Source organism: Desmodus rotundus, chromosome 7 (genome assembly GCF_022682495.2).
Source record: "Desmodus rotundus isolate HL8 chromosome 7, HLdesRot8A.1, whole genome shotgun sequence".
Taxonomy (NCBI): domain Eukaryota; kingdom Metazoa; phylum Chordata; class Mammalia; order Chiroptera; family Phyllostomidae; genus Desmodus; species Desmodus rotundus.
The window spans coordinates 15,038,768-15,057,533 of NC_071393.1; the positions used below are offsets into that span (position 1 = coordinate 15,038,768).

At 49.8% G+C, this 18,766-nt stretch overlaps 1 protein-coding gene across 2 annotated transcripts in view; it reads right to left on the reverse strand.

Annotated features, from left to right (window-relative positions):
- The window catches only part of OSBP2 (oxysterol binding protein 2), a 117,167-nt gene that overhangs the window by 80,027 nt on the left and 18,374 nt on the right, over positions 1-18,766 (reverse strand). For both annotated transcript variants that reach the window (XM_045200517.2, XM_045200516.2), the window contains exon 2: positions 11,496-11,704. In XM_045200517.2, coding sequence (XP_045056452.2) covers positions 11,496-11,704 — 209 coding nt within the window. The remainder of the gene's footprint in view (positions 1-11,495; positions 11,705-18,766) is intronic.

Consider the following 18,766-nt stretch of genomic DNA (forward strand, 5'->3'; position numbering starts at 1 on the left):
GTTGAGTTTAACGATTCAGTTACAAAACTGAATATTGGGAATTTTCCCACAGATATGAAGTATATACCTACATCTAATGTATATATCTGCATAAAGAAATTATTGAAATACTGTTCAGTAAAGGTTTTACAGCGATCTTTTCAGGGTTCAGAGCTAGCTTCTTGGCACCTGGCACTTACTCCAACGACCATGCTCCCCATGAAGGCCATCATACCACAGTGGGCTGAGGACAGCCCAAGTCTATTGGACACCCTGCCAATGACAACAGGAACCCCAGTGGTGACCCTGGCAATTCTTTCTCCTGCACACGCTCACCCAGCCTCACAGCCACCCTGTGGTCCGCTGGGCCAGGACTGAGACTCCTTGCTGCAGAGAGGAGGAATCCAAAGCTGGTCGGTTTGTCCACAAACCACAGCTGAACAGCTGAGTGGGGCTCAGCCCTACAGGAACTCTTCCTTCTCCCAGGAGCCACCTCTCCCCCATGGTCAGGCCCCTGCTGCTGGTGTCCGGGGCTGTCCCTCCACCGGGAGATACAGAATACTCTATGCTGATCTTGCACAGGTGCAGAGCTCAGACACCTGTACTGTCACTTACAGCCAAGCATCCCCATCCCCCACTGCATTTCGAGGGAACAGCAGCAGCTGGATGGCTAAACATGGCAACCACCTCTAGACAGCTCACTGCTAAGGACACCATTGCTCCCACCTCGATCTCTCTGGCTTAGCTACCTGGAGTCACCTTGGAGTCCCTCCTGGCCTCCCGCACTCCCAGTAATGCTCTTCAAACATGGCTCCATAAGGACCCCCCCCACCCCCAGTCCTCATCTGAAGGCTCTAGAGGCTCTAAAATATAAATTGGATGCTGGCAGGAGAGGAAAACCTACCACTCAGTCATCTAAAACCAGAACCTGCCCACCAGAATCCCGACTAGCCGTCTCCTTCCTGGTCCCACATGAACCCACTACAATGATCTGTCTACGGAGGGCAGTGCCCAGGTTGCAGGCGCTGCCTTGACAGGTTACAGCTGCTGCCAGCCCTCCTGGTTTTTTTTTTTTTCCTGTTCCTGCTCCTGCTCCTGGTGGGGGCAGTGGGGAACCACTGGATGGAAGCTGGAGGTAGTCAGGGAAGAGCCTGCAGAAGAGATAGCATCTCAGGAGAACCCAAAAGGGAAGCAGGATTTCATGTTCCCTCATTATACACTTTCAGGTTGCCCCTCTGGCATGACCTTGCCCACCTCTCGCCACGCCCGATGGGACCAGGGCTGGGTGCCTGCTCCAGGCGGCCCTGGAGCCTCCCACTCAGGAATGTGAAGCTGGGACACAGACAGCAGCACGAGGCCAGGCACAGCCAGGTCGGGCCCAGGGGAGAACGAAGTTGTTGAGGAACAAAGAAGCCAGTCTGCAGAAGGAAGGGAAACGAAGGGGGCCACGGGAGACAGCCGGAAATGGGGAAGCTAGAGGGAGCCACTGCTGACACGTCCTGTCCCTCCAGGACGCACCCTGAGCTCAGCCCCTAACTTTGACTTAGGATCATTTGAACGGGGTTTTGTTCCCTGCCACCAACTGACCCTGAATAGAAAACCATGACAAAACAATAATCTTAAAGACATTAGAAATCAGGCCCATGTCTATAAAGGTGTTTCCAGTGCAGTCAGGACACATCCTGACACGTGTGAGACCGTCACACACCTTTCTGTCATCGACTAGGGATTCAACCTGAAGATCCGGGGCAGCAGGTGGTAGTGACACCTGGTATTTGTCTCCTGCACCATGCGGTTCTCTCTTCCCTAAAGTTGTTTTGTATTCTTTTACTTTATTATTGTTGTTGCTACTTTTCCTCACAACCTTCTTGTGATAGACTATTCTTCCCTTCAATGGGCAGAGAAATTGAGGCTGGAGGGATTGAGGGCCTTGTCCAAAGTCACAAAAGGACTTGGCAAAGCCAGCATCCCAAACATTGCACCCATTTTACTTAGTCACAACCCTTCAAGCCACCATGCAAGTGAGATTCTGCAACTGCTGGTGGGGTGGGGCGGGGGAAGATGCAACAGAGCCAGCCTTCAATTTCCATGGCCCAGAATACCTAGCCTTGACCTTCCCAAGTTTATCTCCAAATCAAACCTCTAACTGGCAGTGTGAAATGCAGGAGGTACCCTGAGAGATGTCCCAGCCCCACTTGCCTTGGGTTTAGGTCACACATTCCGACCTGTCCCCCAACACCCTCTGCCTTGGGAACCGGTGACACAGTGGGTGAGCCACAGCCTTGCCTGCATCAGAGCCTGGAGCTCAGGCCTGCAGCTCCACAAGCAGGTTACACATCACGTGACAACAAAGCCTAACCCTTTCCAATCTGTAACTAATTGCAAAGGAAAGTGCTATTATGCCCTTTAGGTACCAAGAAAGCAATTAATAATCAAGATACTTGCCCTGGCAGGGAAATGATACTTAAACCACCTTTAATGGTGAGACTATGGCAAATATAGACTGACCTTTTTGTCTACTTTTTCTTGTCAAATGACTCTGACCTTCTGATCCTACTCATCCTCTTACGAAGGACCCCCTCCCAATAAAAAAAGTTCAGAATGCCTATTTTTCTACTGAAATAAGGGGGCCACCTCTGGGCTGGCTCTTGGGCTTAGCAGGCAGACAGAGGCTCCTGTGGGCAGAGGTGAGGTCAGAACAAACAGTGCCTGCCCCCCTCATCGTGAAAATCCAACTCACTTTCTCTGGGAATTGAGAACCAGTCTCCTTGAATCCTGCACATACTTTCAAACCCGCTGGTGACCCATTTACGCTGAGCCTCTATCAGCTGGCACTGATTTGTATGGGCACCTCGCGGGTAAGCCGCTGCCATCCGCATGGGTCACAGGATCATATCTAAATCCAAATTGTCAATACCTCTTACAGAACAAAATTTGATTACTTTTCCAAGTTCTTTTCTGGTGGCTCTTGACTTTGCTAGCGTGGACACTTGAGAATTGATGCCAACTCAGGTCCCATCCTTGACCCTGCAGGGCCCCCTGGCAAGTCCACGCCATCAGAAGTCCCCATCCTTCAGTGACCTCCTGCTCCATGCCAAGCCTGCTTCTTTGGGAAGGATTCTCTCCCTGCGGAGGAATGCTGACTTCGGACTGAATAAATCCCAGCCTCCTCTGCTGGACGCACACGTGTCCCCGTTTCTTAGCCCCTCCCTGCCCTTTTCCAGCCCCCTTGCACCCTCTAGGACACCAGGGAGAGTACTGGATCCTTTAAATAAATCTCAGTCCAATGCAGTATTAAATTTTTAAATGTGTTCACAGTACTTTGGTTATGCTAATTTTTTTTAAAGGGTACTTTATCTTTTAAAGATATATCCTTAAATATTGACAAATGGAATGACACCTTGTCTGCAATGGGCTTCAAAATGATACAGTATGGGGAAGAAGGAGGAGGCATAGAGACAAGATTGAGTTGATAACTGGGTGACAGGTATGTGCAGGTTCCTGAGACGCTTCTGTTGTACTTCTGTTTTTGTCTTAAATTTTCCGTAACAACAACAAAGGTTTTTAAAATCCCATCCCTGGGTTTTGCATCATCTGCGAATCCAACTGTCCTACCTAAGGCTTTTACCTTTTACCCTCTTTCAACTGACCCGTGTTTACTGAGCAACAACTACACATGAGGTTCTGCTAAAGCTGCAAAGTAAAAGCACGTGGTGGCCCAGGTATGAATGAGCACAGAGAAGAGTCCAGGAGAAGAGAGCCTGACCATCCACATTTTGAAGGGTTCGGGTGAGGTCAACCCCTCTGTCCTGCAATCTGAGGGCCAAGAACCAAGGGCCAGGGTGGGTCGTGCCTGGCACCTGGACCAGAAGCATGAGGGAAGAACTGAGACCACAAGGGCCCCAGGCTTGGACTCCTGGACACTGAGCCCTGCCTAATCCAAAGGGCTCCAAACCAGAAACCAGCGTCCCCTCCACACTAGGCTTAGATTGCATTTATTTGTTCTGAAGGCTGTGTGGCACTCTTGGGAAAGCCGGAATTCACAGCCAAAGTGGGCAGGGAATACCCATCTTGGGTGGCTGACCCATCCATCCATGAGCAACAGCTGCCCTTCTGGGTACCATTAAATGTCCAGGCCGGGGCCACCAGAAACCAGCCCCTTTGCTCGGCAACACCCTTTACCACTACCTGTTTCATTGACCCGAAATGCAGACCCATGTTCCTACCCTCTCAGGGTCAGGTGAGGACCGTGAATAGTCTGTGATCAGTGGAGGCTACAGCACCCCCAATACAGACACAACACCTCTTCTTGGGAAGAAAAGATGGCTGCACCTACACCTGGAAAGCAGGGGCCAAGAATTTACATGTGAATGCACCCGGTGAACACCCTACACAGTCCTTTTCGTCTCTGGATCCAGAGATGAAAAGGGATAGTAGCACAGAATTAATCCCTCATTATTCCACGGAAAGCATGGAATCTGTAAGTGGGAGAAACGAACCGGCCATGGCAAGCAATCCAGGGAGACTGGACGGACCTTTTCTCCAAACGAGAGCCATGGGGGACTGGCGCGAGCCCCGAATGGAATGCTTATTAAAAATGGGAATTTCTGGGAGCCACCTGGCCACCAGATCCAAATCTGGGTGATCCTCTCCTGAGAATGTTAACATACTCACCCTGGGGGATTTCATGCCCACCCAAGTTAGAGAAAAGTTACTGTGTTGTTTAATCCGTGCCAGTCAGTATTTCACTAACTTAATGAGCTCGCAAGAGACTTCATTGTACCTTCTAAGAAGCTAAGCAGATGGGGCTTCTCCTCGCAACTGTGGGGTCTGAGAGTTAATAGATTGCATGCGGCTATGTTTTCCTTGTGTCTCGAGGAGAGTATACACCCGTGTCCCTGCCCAGTCCCTAGAGAGGGAGTACAAAGGAGGTGGCCACGGAAGAACTCACCATGGCACAGTACTTGCAGGTATTTTCCAAGCACTAAGGGGCAACTCCCCCCAACAAGTAAGACAGCCCTCACTTCAGGAAGCCATTCCTTCAAAAGGAAGAGAAGAATGTTGAGTGGACCAAGGAGACACCGCCATTTCCCCAGCCACTCGCATCCCAAGGCACAGAGGCAGCAGGCTTTCCGGGAACTGTCTACAGAGCCAGAACAACTCCACACTCCCCGGGAGTTTATTTCCACCTTGGGGGGCCACAGCCAACAGGGATAGCAGGAAGGCCTTCCAAGTCCTACCTTTTAGAGGGTTTTCATTTTGGAGCAAAAGGATGGCAGGCCGCCCAGATGTTCTTTAGGGTCAGTACCGAGGGCCCCCAGCCACCCAAGCCCCCCGCACTCCCTGCAGAGACGTCGGTCAGCCTTGGCTGCTCAAAGGGCAGAATCTGGGCTGCCTGGGAACCTTCCAAGTGCTGGGCTGTGATATCAGAATAGGGCTATGACATCAATGGTGGGGGGGCAGGCAGTCTGGGGGAGCAGGGCAGGAGAGAGGGAACCCCTGAGGGGCTGGATTGGCCCCCTGACCTTGAAGTAAGGCCCAAGACAGAGAGCTGGCCGGCTCTGTATTCCATTGTTACAACCCCCCAGCACCCCGCGGGGAGACGAACCTGAAGATCTGAATATGATTCTGAAGCACAGGGAGGTTTGCTGCGAGCCAGGCAACCTGCTGGTACTTCCTTGGACACCAGTCCAGCAGCAAAGAAAGTGCACAAACCACCCTCTGGCTCCCCCCTGTGTCAAGTGAAAGGATATTCTCTATTTTCTGACAGAAGTGCAACTCTGGTCCCCACCCGGAGTCAGGAGCAGAGCCTTCAGGTGGGCGGGCTGTTGAGGGCTGCCCCATCCCCGTCCTGGGGATATAGTTAAAAGCAGGGATATGAAATGCAGGATACCCTTTACATCTGAATTTCAGATACGCAGTAAATAAATTTTAGTACAAGTATGCCCCAGCTACTGCATGGGACACATTTACGCAAATACATTATTTGTTGTGTATTTGAAGTTCAAATTAAACTGGGTGACCTGTATTTTTGCTAAATATGGCGATCATACCCAGGGAGAATTTTTTCTTAAATGCAGGTGGCCCCCAGTGCTGCTCTCATTCATTCAGATTTATCAGGGCAGGGCAACTTGGGAACCTGTGTTATTTTTAAGCTGCCAAGGTGACTATTATCAGTAACTACAGCTAACTTTTTCTGAGAGCTTCCCAAGCCCCGGGCTAAGTCCTTTTTATGCATTATCTAGGTTAATCCTCACCGCATCTCTAAGAGGTGGTGCTATTAGTCGGCCTGTTTTACAGAGGAATGAGACAAAAGACAGCAAGCAACTTGCCCAAGGTCACACAGTCAGGCAGCCATGGTTTTGAACCCAGGAAGGCTGGCTCCGACTGACCTAGAAATCTCTGAATTGGAAGGACCCTGGGAGCTACATAATAGAAGCCTCCAGCGGACTGACAAATGGGGAATCTGAGGTTCTGGGAAGGCCATGTTTGCACTAACCACTCTGTGACCAGTGTGTGAAGGGCTGAGCCAGGTTGCAGAAAGCAAGCATCTGGTCCAGGCAGGGGGCTGGCTCAGGGGGGGTTTCCAGAACAGTCTCTCCTTGAAGGCTAAGCAAACCTAAGGGGAAACAGGGCATGGGAAGGGGGGCTGGGTGCTAGGGAAGAGGGTTTGCAGGCAAGAGGTTCAGCACGCAGCACGCACGCTGGCTTGGCAGCAAGAGAGTGTGCCAGTGAGCACGGGGGACGCTGGACCGATCTGGAGGGCAGTGGAGAGCCACAAAAGGACTATTGGTCAAAATTGCATTTTATTTTCAAATTAATATGCGGTAAATTTACCCTTTTTTGTACAGTTATGTGCATTTTAACCCACGTACAGATTCAGGACATACCTCCACAGTCAGGATACAGGGTTCCCTTACCCCCCAAACACTTCCTTAAACCATCACTTTGTTTGTATTGCACCCTCCCTGCACCCCTCACGGCTGGCCACCTGTTCTTCATCTCCACAGTTTTAGCCTTTTCCAAAAGGTATATAAATGGAATCACATAACTTTTTAAAAACGTCTTCTTTCGCACACCATAATTCCTTGGAGAGTCACCCAAATCGCTCGCTCACTGCTGCCGTTGAGTAGTACTCCACTGTACAAACATACCTGTGTGAAGGGGCCGCTCACCCACCCACCCGCCGAAGGGCATCTGCGTCGTTTCCAATATCCTGCTGTTCAAAACAACGCTATGAACCTGGGTGACTGCACATCTCCATTTCTCTGGGATGGACGTGCAGGGGTGTGGTTGCTGGGTCACACGGTGAGTGCATGCTGAGTTCTGTAAGAAACTGCCAGACTGTTTCCCACACGGGCTGTTCCCAACGGCGACATATGCCAGACGGGCCCGCACTGGCATTCAGTGCTCTCGCCACTTTTACATTTTAACTGTTCGGTAAGTGTGTGTCGGTATCTCACAGCGATCTCGCTCTGCACTGCGCTATACCCGCCGTCTGGGTCTTCTCTTCGGTGAAATACCTGTTCTTGTTTGTGTACACTTTATAATTAGGTTTTTTCTGACTGTCAAGTTTTGAGAGTTCTATGTATATTCTTACACCAATCCTTTGTCAGACAAGTAGCTTGCCAATATTGATATTTTCTCTGTACTTCGTCTTTTCATCCTTTTGACAGACTTTTGCAGCGCGAAAGTTTTCAATTTTGGAGTCCAACTTACTAGTTTTTTTCACGGAGCACGCTTTCCATGTCTTAGACATGGTGTCTAAGAATTCCTCCCCGAGCCCTGGTCCTGATTGTGGAGGTGTGCCGTGAATCCATACGTGTGTAAAAATGCATATAACTGCACGAAAAATTGTAAAATTTACTGCACATTAATTTGGAAATAAAATGCACGTTTGACTTACAGCCTTTCTTTGGCTCTCCCCTGCCCTCCAGATCTGCCCAGCTTCCCCTGCCAGGCCCAGCAGGCCCTCCGAAGGGCCTGGATCCACCACCAGATGGCAGCTGTGGACACCGGATAAGCGTTCCAGAGTCAAACCTCACACTTCAGAAGCTACTCAAATAGCAAACCATCTGGGCCAATTGCTGCTCTTCAGAACATCAGAAAACGCCACGCACGCCCTTCCTCACATGGACTTCTCCAGTAATACACAGGAAAGGGCTTGTGAATTCACAAATAAGAACGAACTGTCTTGAAAAGCTGCTTGGTCCCACTGTGAGCTCTGGTCTCTCTGGTGAGAGTGGGCCCTGCCCATCACCAGTCTAGCAGAAATGTCCTGGGATTAGCCACCCAGGACATCACTTGAGGCCCCAGCCATCAGCCACCCATAGCTCCACGCCCTCACCGCTCCCAGACTCCCCGGGCCTGGCATGCTGGGTGGGATGAAAAGTATGGCTGCCTGGTGGCCACGTGCTATGCAGGAGTAGATGTTGTCTCCAGCGCTCTGGTATTCATTGTTTCCTTCCTTCTGCTGGCTTCGGGTTTAACTTGGTCTTCTTTATCTAGTTCCTTAAGGCGTAAGGTTTAGTTACTGATTGGAGATTTTCTTCCTTTTTAAATGTATCTTTGTTTAGCTACAAATTTCCCACTGAGTACTGCCTCTGCTGCATCCCATACATTTTGGTACAGTGTTTTCATCTTCATTCGCCTCCAACTATTTTGTAATTTCCCTTGTGATTTTACCTTTGATGCATTTGTTGTTTAAGAGTACGTTGCTGTGGAATTTATACGATTTCAATCTTTTAAAAGTTACTGAGACTTGTTTTGGAACCTAACATATAGTCTCTCCTGGAGAATGCTCCCTGTGTGTTAGAATGTATCCTACTGCAGTCGGGTGGAGCGCTCTGTATATGTCTGTTAAGTCTCGTCGGTTCACAGCACTAAGGAGTTGTAAGCAGTGCGGTTACACAACCAGATCCCCGTTGTTCACACGGCCTTCTGGTTAAAGAACTGCCCGGAGGCACGAAGACAGTGAGGAGGCCGTTGCAGACGTCAGGTAAGAGGAGATGAGATCTGGTGGTGGCAGAGATGCTGCAGAACAGCAGATGGGAAGCTGGCTCCCTACTGGGTGATACATGTTCTACAACCTGGGAAGGGACAGACAGTTCTCAGGACGACCTGAAGGGATCGGTCCGGAGTACTGTCTGTGCCCTTGACCCCACTGGTCACCATCAGCCAGACAAGGAGAGCCTCACCAGGCAGACTTCCCACATTCAGGGTTACCTGAAGCTGACTCCAAGCAAAAAGTTACAAACCGCAACTCTCCAGCGTCAGCCTGGGAGAACTGTGGGAGAAGGCTCCTGCCTTGCAGAGGGGGGCCTTGCAGAGGGGGCCCTCGCAGGCACCATTCTTCAAGAAATAATCAGGTGGCCCCCTCTTTATATTTATAAGCACAGTGCCTGCCTGAAGGCTTCTCCCTCAATACATTAGTTCATTTGTGCTTCATAAAGACGAAAGGAGAGGAATCCTGCCACTTCTGACTGACATGCAGCACATGGCTCCTTGAGTTGTACTTGAATGTTTGTCCCGTGTCCTTACCCAAGGCTAACCACGTGGGAACACATGACATGTACCGCATCTCCAGCCTGACAAGCCTCAGGGGTGTGAAGTGAAGCAAGGGGAGCCTGAGGCTACTCCCTTCCCAGGGTCCCAGCTTTTCCTAGAGGAGTCCAGGTTAGCAGTCCCTAGCACTGCCTGGGTGTTAACCAGCACTTTCGCCCATCTGCAAAAGAACCCCTCCCACTGGCTGTCCAGGAAGACTGTTCCAGAATGACGAATCCAATAAATGCTACCTGCTACATTATGCTCAGAACTTCCTAGAAAATGAAGCAATGTGTTATTTATTTTACTTGGGAGAGACTGGAAAGAGGAAGCCAGTTCTTCCTTGAGCCCCGGTGTCCCCACACTTAGCCAACAGCGTTGTCCTGAGCCCAGTCCCATCACTGGCCACAGAGGCTTCCACAGGCATCTCCACTGAGACCACTTGTCCCACGCTAGAGAGAAGGCCCTGCTGCCCTCCTTTACCACAAAATGGAATGGTCCCTCGGGACCCCTCACCAAGCTCAGCATCACATGAGTGCTGACCCCAAGGAAAAGAGTCACTGCGGTGGGGGGACCCATGCTCCAAATGGGTGAGACTGAAGGAGAAGATCAGACTGATGATATTCAATGACCTTTGATTTGCATTGAGAAGCCAGGGCTGGGGGAGAAGCAAGGCAGGGAGGTTGGGTATGATGGGGCATGGTGACCGACATCCCTAGCCCCTCATCCTACTTTGCATTCAATTTCCTTCCACAGCACTCACTGGCTCCCCCACCAGCCAGTGAGATAATCCCAGAGAGCAGGGGCTGTGCCTTATTCTCACCTAGAGTCCTGCCTCCCTAAAAAAAAATGCACAGACCTGTGGAAACATACACTGTTCTGCTTATAAATTTGGAAGGATCACAGCTTCCCAATCCCTCCTCTCTACCTGTGTAGACTCAGTTTTTGCCCAACAGAACATTGGCTCCATTGCTTGGGGCGGGTAAGGCTGTGGGCAGGCAGGCATCTCACACACTGTCGCGGGCATCTAATGGAGCAGCCCCCGGGGAAGGCGGCTTGACAAGCTCTCAGAATACAAATGCACACTCCCATGTACCCAGCAGCCCCACTTCCTGGGGCACACACTTCAATTGCACTTGTACACACACGAGGTGAAATGTGAGGTTACTCACTGCAGAGCAAAGAAAGCCACATGGTCATCAACAGGCTGCAGGTTAAATGAACCATGGGACATCCATACGGTGAAACACCGCACTGTCGTAAAAACAAGGAGGGAGATTTTAGGTGCTGATTGGGGAAAATTCCACGACATATTGTTAAATGGGGAAAAAAAGCAAAGTGGGGAACTGCATGTATTTTAAAATAAGTACCTGCTTAAACATATACGCAAAGACACAAGACACTGGTAGCTCTGGCTGCCTCTGGGAAGGACAGCAGGGAGGGGTGGCTGGGGGCAAAGACAAGGGGAGAAGTCGCTGCATTTGCTTTTGAAGCCACTGGTTTATGAATCATATAAAGACATTATGTATTTTTAAAAAAATAAATGTATTAAAGTAAAAAATAAAATGTCTTGCTCAGGATACATGAGTGGGCCATGCACCTGGGAGAAAGTCTGGCCTGAGGCACAGTGCGCGGTCCTGGGCTCCCACCCCTGACTGTTGCTTCTCTGGCTGACCCACTGCAGCACCTGCATGGTCTTCTCAAGTCCAGAAACTGGCTTCTTCCAAAGAAAGGGGCCCAGGCCTCACCCACCACAAACATTTCCATCCTTAGAACTGCCAGCCATCCTGACCACGTAAGCACCTCACTGCTGAGGACCCACAGAGCCAAGTGGGAAGGACAAACACACACCTCGACCTTCCAAGGTTAGTCTGGAGTAACCTGGTTGCCACCATCCCCCAAATGCTTTCAACTCCCGCTCTCTCCAGACACATCACACTGCACGTACACCCGCTGCACCAAGCGCTCACTACCTGAATGGCTGTTCATCATGCGGACAGCCTTGGCCTTGGCCAGCTCCAGGGCGGTGATCCACTGCTGCCGCTCCACCTCCGAGCTGGCCTTGAGGTGGTAGGTCCTTGCCCCACTGGTCAGCACGATACCGCAAGAATCCTCCGTGTCAAAGTGCGCGGTGGACAGGTTGATGGTGCCGCGGCAGGTGTGGGCCATTTCACCCTGATTTCTGTAGGATGCAAGAGAAGGAATGGGTTGAGGCTCCCAAACTCAACAGCTCCAGACTGAAGAAAGCTTCAGGGACCCTTGGAGCTGGGAGAGGCCCCAGAGTCAGAGCTGGGAGATGATGCCTGTTGGGACTGACTGGTAGAGACTGGCCAAGGGGCATTCAGTGGGCAGAGTGCCAGAGGGAGAAGGGCCTGCATTGGTGCCATGGGCAGGGCTTGCCGGCTGTGGTCTGAGCCCTTGCAGACATCCGGAGGTGCAGAAGGGCGACTGCCCCGGGCCCTGTTAGGCAGCACAGCCCTCTAACTCCATCTCAGGCTCCTCTCAGTAAGTCTTAGAACAACAGAGATGGACCAGGATAGAAACGTGCCACTAAAGCTGAGATTAGAGGCCCAGAACTCCAGGGGTGGACTCGAAGGCATCCCCCGCTGGGCGTGACGTGGGAACCGAGATCCACAGAGCCGGGATGCCAGCACCCTCCTCTAGCTCCACAGCAAAGGCAAGGGCTGGGTCAACACACACTACCTTATGACAAGGGACTGATGGCCGTTTGTTTGGTTTTAAGGTTATGGAGCTAATGGTACCAAAGTAAGGGGAAGTGGAGGTAAGTAAAGTGGAAGCCACGTACAACTGTGACCAGTGTCTGCAAGCTGAGATCCCACTCTCACAACTGCTTAACTCACTCTCCCTTAGAGACTCAGAGGAAATTCAGAAGCCCCCGAGACGCACTGACTCTCTTTCCACAGAGGGTGCTGGAAAAGGAAGAGCAACCACTCGGCGTGTAACAGTGCCGGGGCAGGAGCTCATTTGGCAATTTTGCTGCCCTTTAATGCTCATTTCTTTTCCCTGGCTGTCATCGTCTGTCACTTTTTAAATGTTTCTGCCAGTTTTAAAGTCAAATGACACGGCACTTGCTAAGACATTCGTCTCGCATTTGAACGGCTGCTGCCTGTTCTGATTCCCTCTTGCTTTGCCATTCCTTAGAGAAGATGACGTAATTTGTACCTGAAGAAAGGCCGAGTTCTTGGGTGCTGACATTTTCCACTTGGAGGAAACTCATTCTAAGTTACAAAATGGTCAGTGCTGGGCATGCCTGTTGGAAGCCTACGGTTTTAGATTTAAGGACATTTCAGGCTAGAGATTGTTCAGGTGTTAAATAGTATCGTAATTACCATATTTCGCCGTGAGTGATGTGCACCCACATTTTTGAATGGGGTATGTTATGTAATCATCATACCCATGTATAATGCACATCCTTATTTTGCCCTCAAAAATTTAGGCAAAAAAGTGTGCATTATACTCGGCAAAATACGGTAACCCAAAATGACACTGCGGCTTAGCTCAAAAAAGAAGCAGGGAGGTGGCAGTTTCTAGGCAAAGGGAAAAGCAGGGGCAAAGACCATGAGGCAAGAAGGAGTTTCCAGCTTTCAAAGGAGAGAAAAAGTCTGCATGTGGCTGGAGCACTGAGACTAAGAGAGTAGATGAGAAAAAAATGAAGCTGGAAAATCAGACAGGGACCAAGCAGGCCACACAAAGTACACAGATTTCTTAGCCCAAAATTAAAATGGTGGGCCTCCTGGGCCTAATGCCAGGAGAGAAACAACGATGACCTGAAGCTCCAGAAGCTCCCATAGAAAAGAGAATAAAAGTGCCTTGCGCATGGCGGGAGATGGAAGCCAGGCCACTGTGTGAAATCGGGGCTGCGCTGGAAGACATCCAGTGGCTGCTGTATTGGATCACAACCCATCGCCAAGATAAATAGCCAGGAGTCTGCACTGATACTGGTAAATAATTGAAGGAACAACTATACGGGGAAGAAGGGACAGATCTTCCTTAATAAGATTAGATGGAAATATGGAAATAGAAAAGTCACTAAATGCAAGGTGGGATCCTGGATTGAAGTATAAAACAGAAAAAAGACATTGGTGGAAAAACTTATGAAATGCAAATAAACTTTGTAGTTAATAGTATTATAACAATGCTACTTTCATGGTCTTGATCGTTGTACTTTGGTGGGGTAAGATGTTAACTTTAGGGGAAGCTAGATGAAGAGCGTATGGGAACTCTGTACTATATTTGCAACTTTTCTGGGAGTCTAAGTTATTTTGAAATAAAAATAAAATTTAATGATGCCATCATTTCTTCCCAGGGTCACAGATGATAAGAGGTTTTGTGACCAGAACCTGAACTGCCCTGCCCTCAGGTTTAGCGACTGGGCTGGAGATATTCCCAATGTCACTGAAGGATAGAAGCCCCCAGCCCCCAGCATAGAGCCTGGTTCTGGAGTGGGCTCTCCAAGGTGGAGGTTCTATAAAAATCACTAGCCCTAGAAGAGTAGAGTGGTGAGTGAGGCTCGGGGCGGGGTGGGGCGGGGCAGGGAGGGGGCAGGGAATTTCCCAGTCAAGACAAGTCTGAAAAACCAAAATACAAAAATCCCTGGAGAAAATCAATGCTCAGAGGATGAATCACTTGAGACGGAACATAACTATTAGAACAACATAAAAGATTAATGTAAATAGGCTTAGGATTCTCAAAAAAGAAGGAATAACATCCAATAAAAGGATCAATATTTATAAAACAAAAGTAGGTAAAAAATGAAACAAGAACAGGTGGATATGAAAAAGTAACAAGAGAATTTCAGAAAATGAAGATACAGCAGATAAGCTGGACCATCCACCTAGTACCCAAATCTAAATTTAACTCGAATGCATTGTAATCAGAGCTACTTTTCATTTCAGGACTTGAGGAGCTTCCGTTTTCAGTTTTATTTTTCTGTTATGTAGAAGAATTCATAGAAAGGCAGGTGTGAATTGGGGTCTAAAGTCCCTTTAAAATGATCAAGTTTCAATGTACTTTCTCATACCAGAATTTAGCTGTGCTTTTTTTCTTTCATTTAGATGTTTTGTGGCCAAACTATTCTCCACCAGTAGCCCAAGTGATATTTTTTGTCCTGTTTAGTCAATTAAAAATTTTCAATGGCTTCCAATTCAGTCCTGCAAGGGCCTAAAATTCAGGGACATATCTTAAATTTCAGGTTGCTTTTGGGAGTGGTGCACCTATCCACGTTGCATTTAAAAGGGTCTGTTTCTCCCACGGCACGTTTTGGCTAAGGAAAGGCTCGCTCTGAAGGTCTACCTTCCAGACGACCCCAAACCTCAGAGGGTGGGAAAGCTCAGGCCCCACTCACGGCACGCACACGGTAAGCTGCAGTGGCAACTCCTCCCCCAGCTGGGGCCTTTGGAAGCGCACAACTCAGAACCACCTATTTGCACTGAGCCTGGTCAGCTTCAGCGGCCTCGCTACCACAAGACGAACCAGTGCCTAGTAGGCCCTGGGGCCACCTCCCACCTGAGTGGGGTAAGCAGCCTGTCCTTAATTTCTACAATGAGTTTCCTGGTACTGAGAGGGCCTCCTGCAGCACCACTGTCCACAGTTACCGAATCCTCATCTGCTGGCCTTGATTCCCGTGCAACACGGCCTCAGGCCAAGTCAGCCATTTCGGCCAAGGAGGTGCACCAAAGACTGACTGGGGAATTCACTGGTCTCACCACAAGCGCTGCCATTCCTGGGGGCAGCCAGTCTGACGGACAATGGAACAGCCCACTGAAGGCTCGGCTGAGGGCCTGACTGGCGAGATGGCTTACGGGCTTGAGCTTCTGCCCTCCAGGATGCAGTCCACGCCTCGAACTGACAACTGACATTTGTTGCCAAGTCCTCCATAACTGCAGCAGATGGGGCCGGGAGTGTCCCTGCTCACCATCACACGTAGCAACCCTTTGCAGAGTTTGAACTTCCTGTCCTCATGCACTTGGCCTCAGCTGGGTTAGAGGTTCTAGTTCCGGGCTGAGGGAGGGAATGTGACACAATAAGGCTTCCCACTGAACAAAAAGCTGACTCTACCACCTGGCCACCTTTGGCTCCTCACATCAGGGACGAACAGATCAAAAAGAGAGTGACTATACCGCTGGGGTCACTTAAGCTAATTGCCATGAAGAATTAGGTTAGTGGCACATACGGGGAAGGGAGAAGAATGTCTGGATGGAGCCCAGGGGCTTCCCTGGGTCATCTCTTAATACTTCCATGTCTGGTCATGGCTGGTAATGGCTGTTAATGGGTAAGGCAACAGGGAACTCAGACCCCTCAGGGTAAATAAACGTCACAGACCAGCCGGAGTGCTCAGGCAAAGTGAACAGGATCTAGTACAGGAGGTGACGAAGGGAGATGATGAGTATCAATTACAGTGTCAGGACCAGCCACACAGCAGAGAATGAGCTTGTTTCACAGCCTTCTTGCTTCAGTTCCCAGGTGACCGCAGCTAGACACCAGGAAGAGGACTCTGTCACTGACTGGGACTTGCACCTCTCGTCTCAGAGAAGGACTAAAGATGTCTTCACCTTCTCAGGAGAATGTAAGTCCCCACATCACAGCAGGTGAGCCAACACCATGGGAGGCCACGGTGGACCTAAGTCGCTCGAGGTCTGGAGAGCACTGGACACAAACCTTGAGTGCCTTCTGGGATTCCCTCGACTGCATCCTTCTCTGTCTCTCGGTTGGCGCCTTAGCCTTGCCCAGTTGTCCCTCCACTTCTGGACTTGCATGAAATGCCACAGTGAGAAATGGGAGATGGAGGTGAATGGGGCAGATAAATCCCCCCTCCGCTCTTCCCTCTGCGGACTGCGCGGAGGCGTGTTTTCTCCTCGCATGCCTTCTGGAGAAGTGCACGCACCAGATCTGCGCACCGCGTCTCCGCAGCTCACGGGAGCAGCGCCCAGCGAGGTCATTCATGCACCGCACTACCTTGTCACTTTTCTCTCTCCTCTGCTTCACGTTCTGTTTCCACATCACTGCCCTGGGATTGCATCTCCCAAGTAAAGTGAGCTCTTTAATCTTTGCCTTGGGCTATGTCTTCTAGAGAACCTTCACAAAAATGTTCATGGACAAAAAAAAAAAAGACAGGGTAGCAAATTTGAAACCAGACACATGGGAAGACAAAAGCTATTAATCTGGGGCAAAGCCCGTGTATGACTTTCATTCAACTCCAGCTCAAGCTGACTCTGAGTCACTTCGTAAATATCCCCACCACGGATCTTCTAAATTCTAATTCAGCAAGTACTTCCTGTGGGCTACTATATAAAGAAACTGTGTTAGAAACTGGAGAAAGCACAGATAGTAAGATAAATTAGACACATTTTAAGGCCTCAAGGAACGATTCATCTTGTGAAACAGGCCTATAAATTACAAGCTACTATTTAATAAGCAGAGGGAAATAAATTCAAAATAAAGGGCATGTTCACTATGAAAATTTATTGAGCCATATACCCTTATAATCTACCACTTTTCTGTATGTATGTTGCCCACATGCAGTATGTTCTATGTTACATACATATCAGTTGTCAATGAAATGCTGGCTTTAAACACAAACTCAAAATGAAAGAATGAGCTGTCGGGGGTAGGAGATCAGGAAACAGAATGATCATTTCTGTCCCAGAGGAACCAGTGGGTACACTGGTACAGAGTCTCAAACAATGGGCAGCCTCTGCCCCGGCAAAGACTAGGAGGGCCCGGCCAACCCGCAACAGTGGCGTTGGGGGACTGTGGCTCTGGGAAAGCCCAGAGATCCATAGCAGCTGAAGGAGCGGGTCCAGCCATGAGCCCGGAATGATGATGGGTATTGTAAATTAAACTGTGTCCCCCAGGAAGATATGTTGAAGATGTGACCCAATTTAGAAATAGGGTCTTTGAAGATAACCAAGTTAAGACGAGGTCAGTCATTAGGGTAGACACTAATCCAGTATGACTGCTGTCCCTGTAAGAAGGGGAAGAGAGACACGGGCACACAGGGAAATGCCACGTGACAGTGGAGGCAGAGGTGGGAGTGAGCATCTACGAGTCAAGGGACACCAAGGGTTCCTGGCAAGCGCCGGAAGCCAGGAAGCGCTGCTGACACCTTGATTTTGGACATCTAGCCTCCAGGACTGTGAACCAATACATTTCTATTGTTTTAAGCCACCCAGTGTATGGTGTTTTACCCGCGCCCCCCTTTCTATTGAACGTACTGGGGCAACACTGATTAATGAAATTATACAGGTTTCAGGTGCACAACTCCACAATATCAAGCTTTCTAACAATAGCCCTAGGACATTGACACGATGGCTCAACAGATGAATGGACCTTCTGGAGCCTCACATGCAGCTAGGCTGGTTTATTCCTACATACCAATCATGGGCTACACTTGAACTTTCCACACAGTTCCCACCCAGAACATTCAGCTAATATGACACCCACATGGTTCTTCTCCTCACTGGAACAGCTGTGCCCCAGAACTGTCCATCCTGCTCGGACTTTTACCCTCGTCTTATACCACAGAGGCTAGAGAACCAAAAGCGGCCCACAGCAAAGATTCCAAGGATTCAGGTTCTTCCACTGACATGCATCACACAAGACTTAAATGTGACAGCAAGTTAAGAGGGGAGCAAGCAGGATAAGAGGTATCCGTTGCCATGGCAGGAACTGTGACACAGGAGCGAGCTTCTGCAGCCATCGGCTTCAAGATTCCATGGCTCCCTGCACTAACGTTAGCAGTTCACCCCATCGCAGCAGAGGGGACCCAGAAGTTCCTGCCTGCCAGCCTCCAGCTGCTCCTCCAGCCTCCCAGTGACAGACTGAACCTTTCTTAAGACACATGGCAATGTTCTTCAGTTACTCCAGTTACTCTTTGAGCCTCTCCTAAAATTTCTCTTCAGGTAATTCCCAAACCAACGCACCTGGGCCTGCACCGGTCAGTGCCAGCCCACAGCGGGAACCTGGAGAACAAAGAAATCTACTTTGCACCGGCATGAAGAAACCCAGCGCTATATAAGCCAGACCCCAGCAGCAGTTCAGGGGGTAGGAAGCTGCCTCAACCTGACAGCTCGCCTTTCTGCTAGCACTAGCAGAGTCGTCTCTGCTGTGTGTGGCTGAGTCCTGGCCGAGGCGCCATCCCAAAGGCGACCTCCCCTGGGAATAGACATCTTGGAATGACAGCAAACGAGGTTTGCTGTTTGCTGTTGAGGATCACAAAAAACCT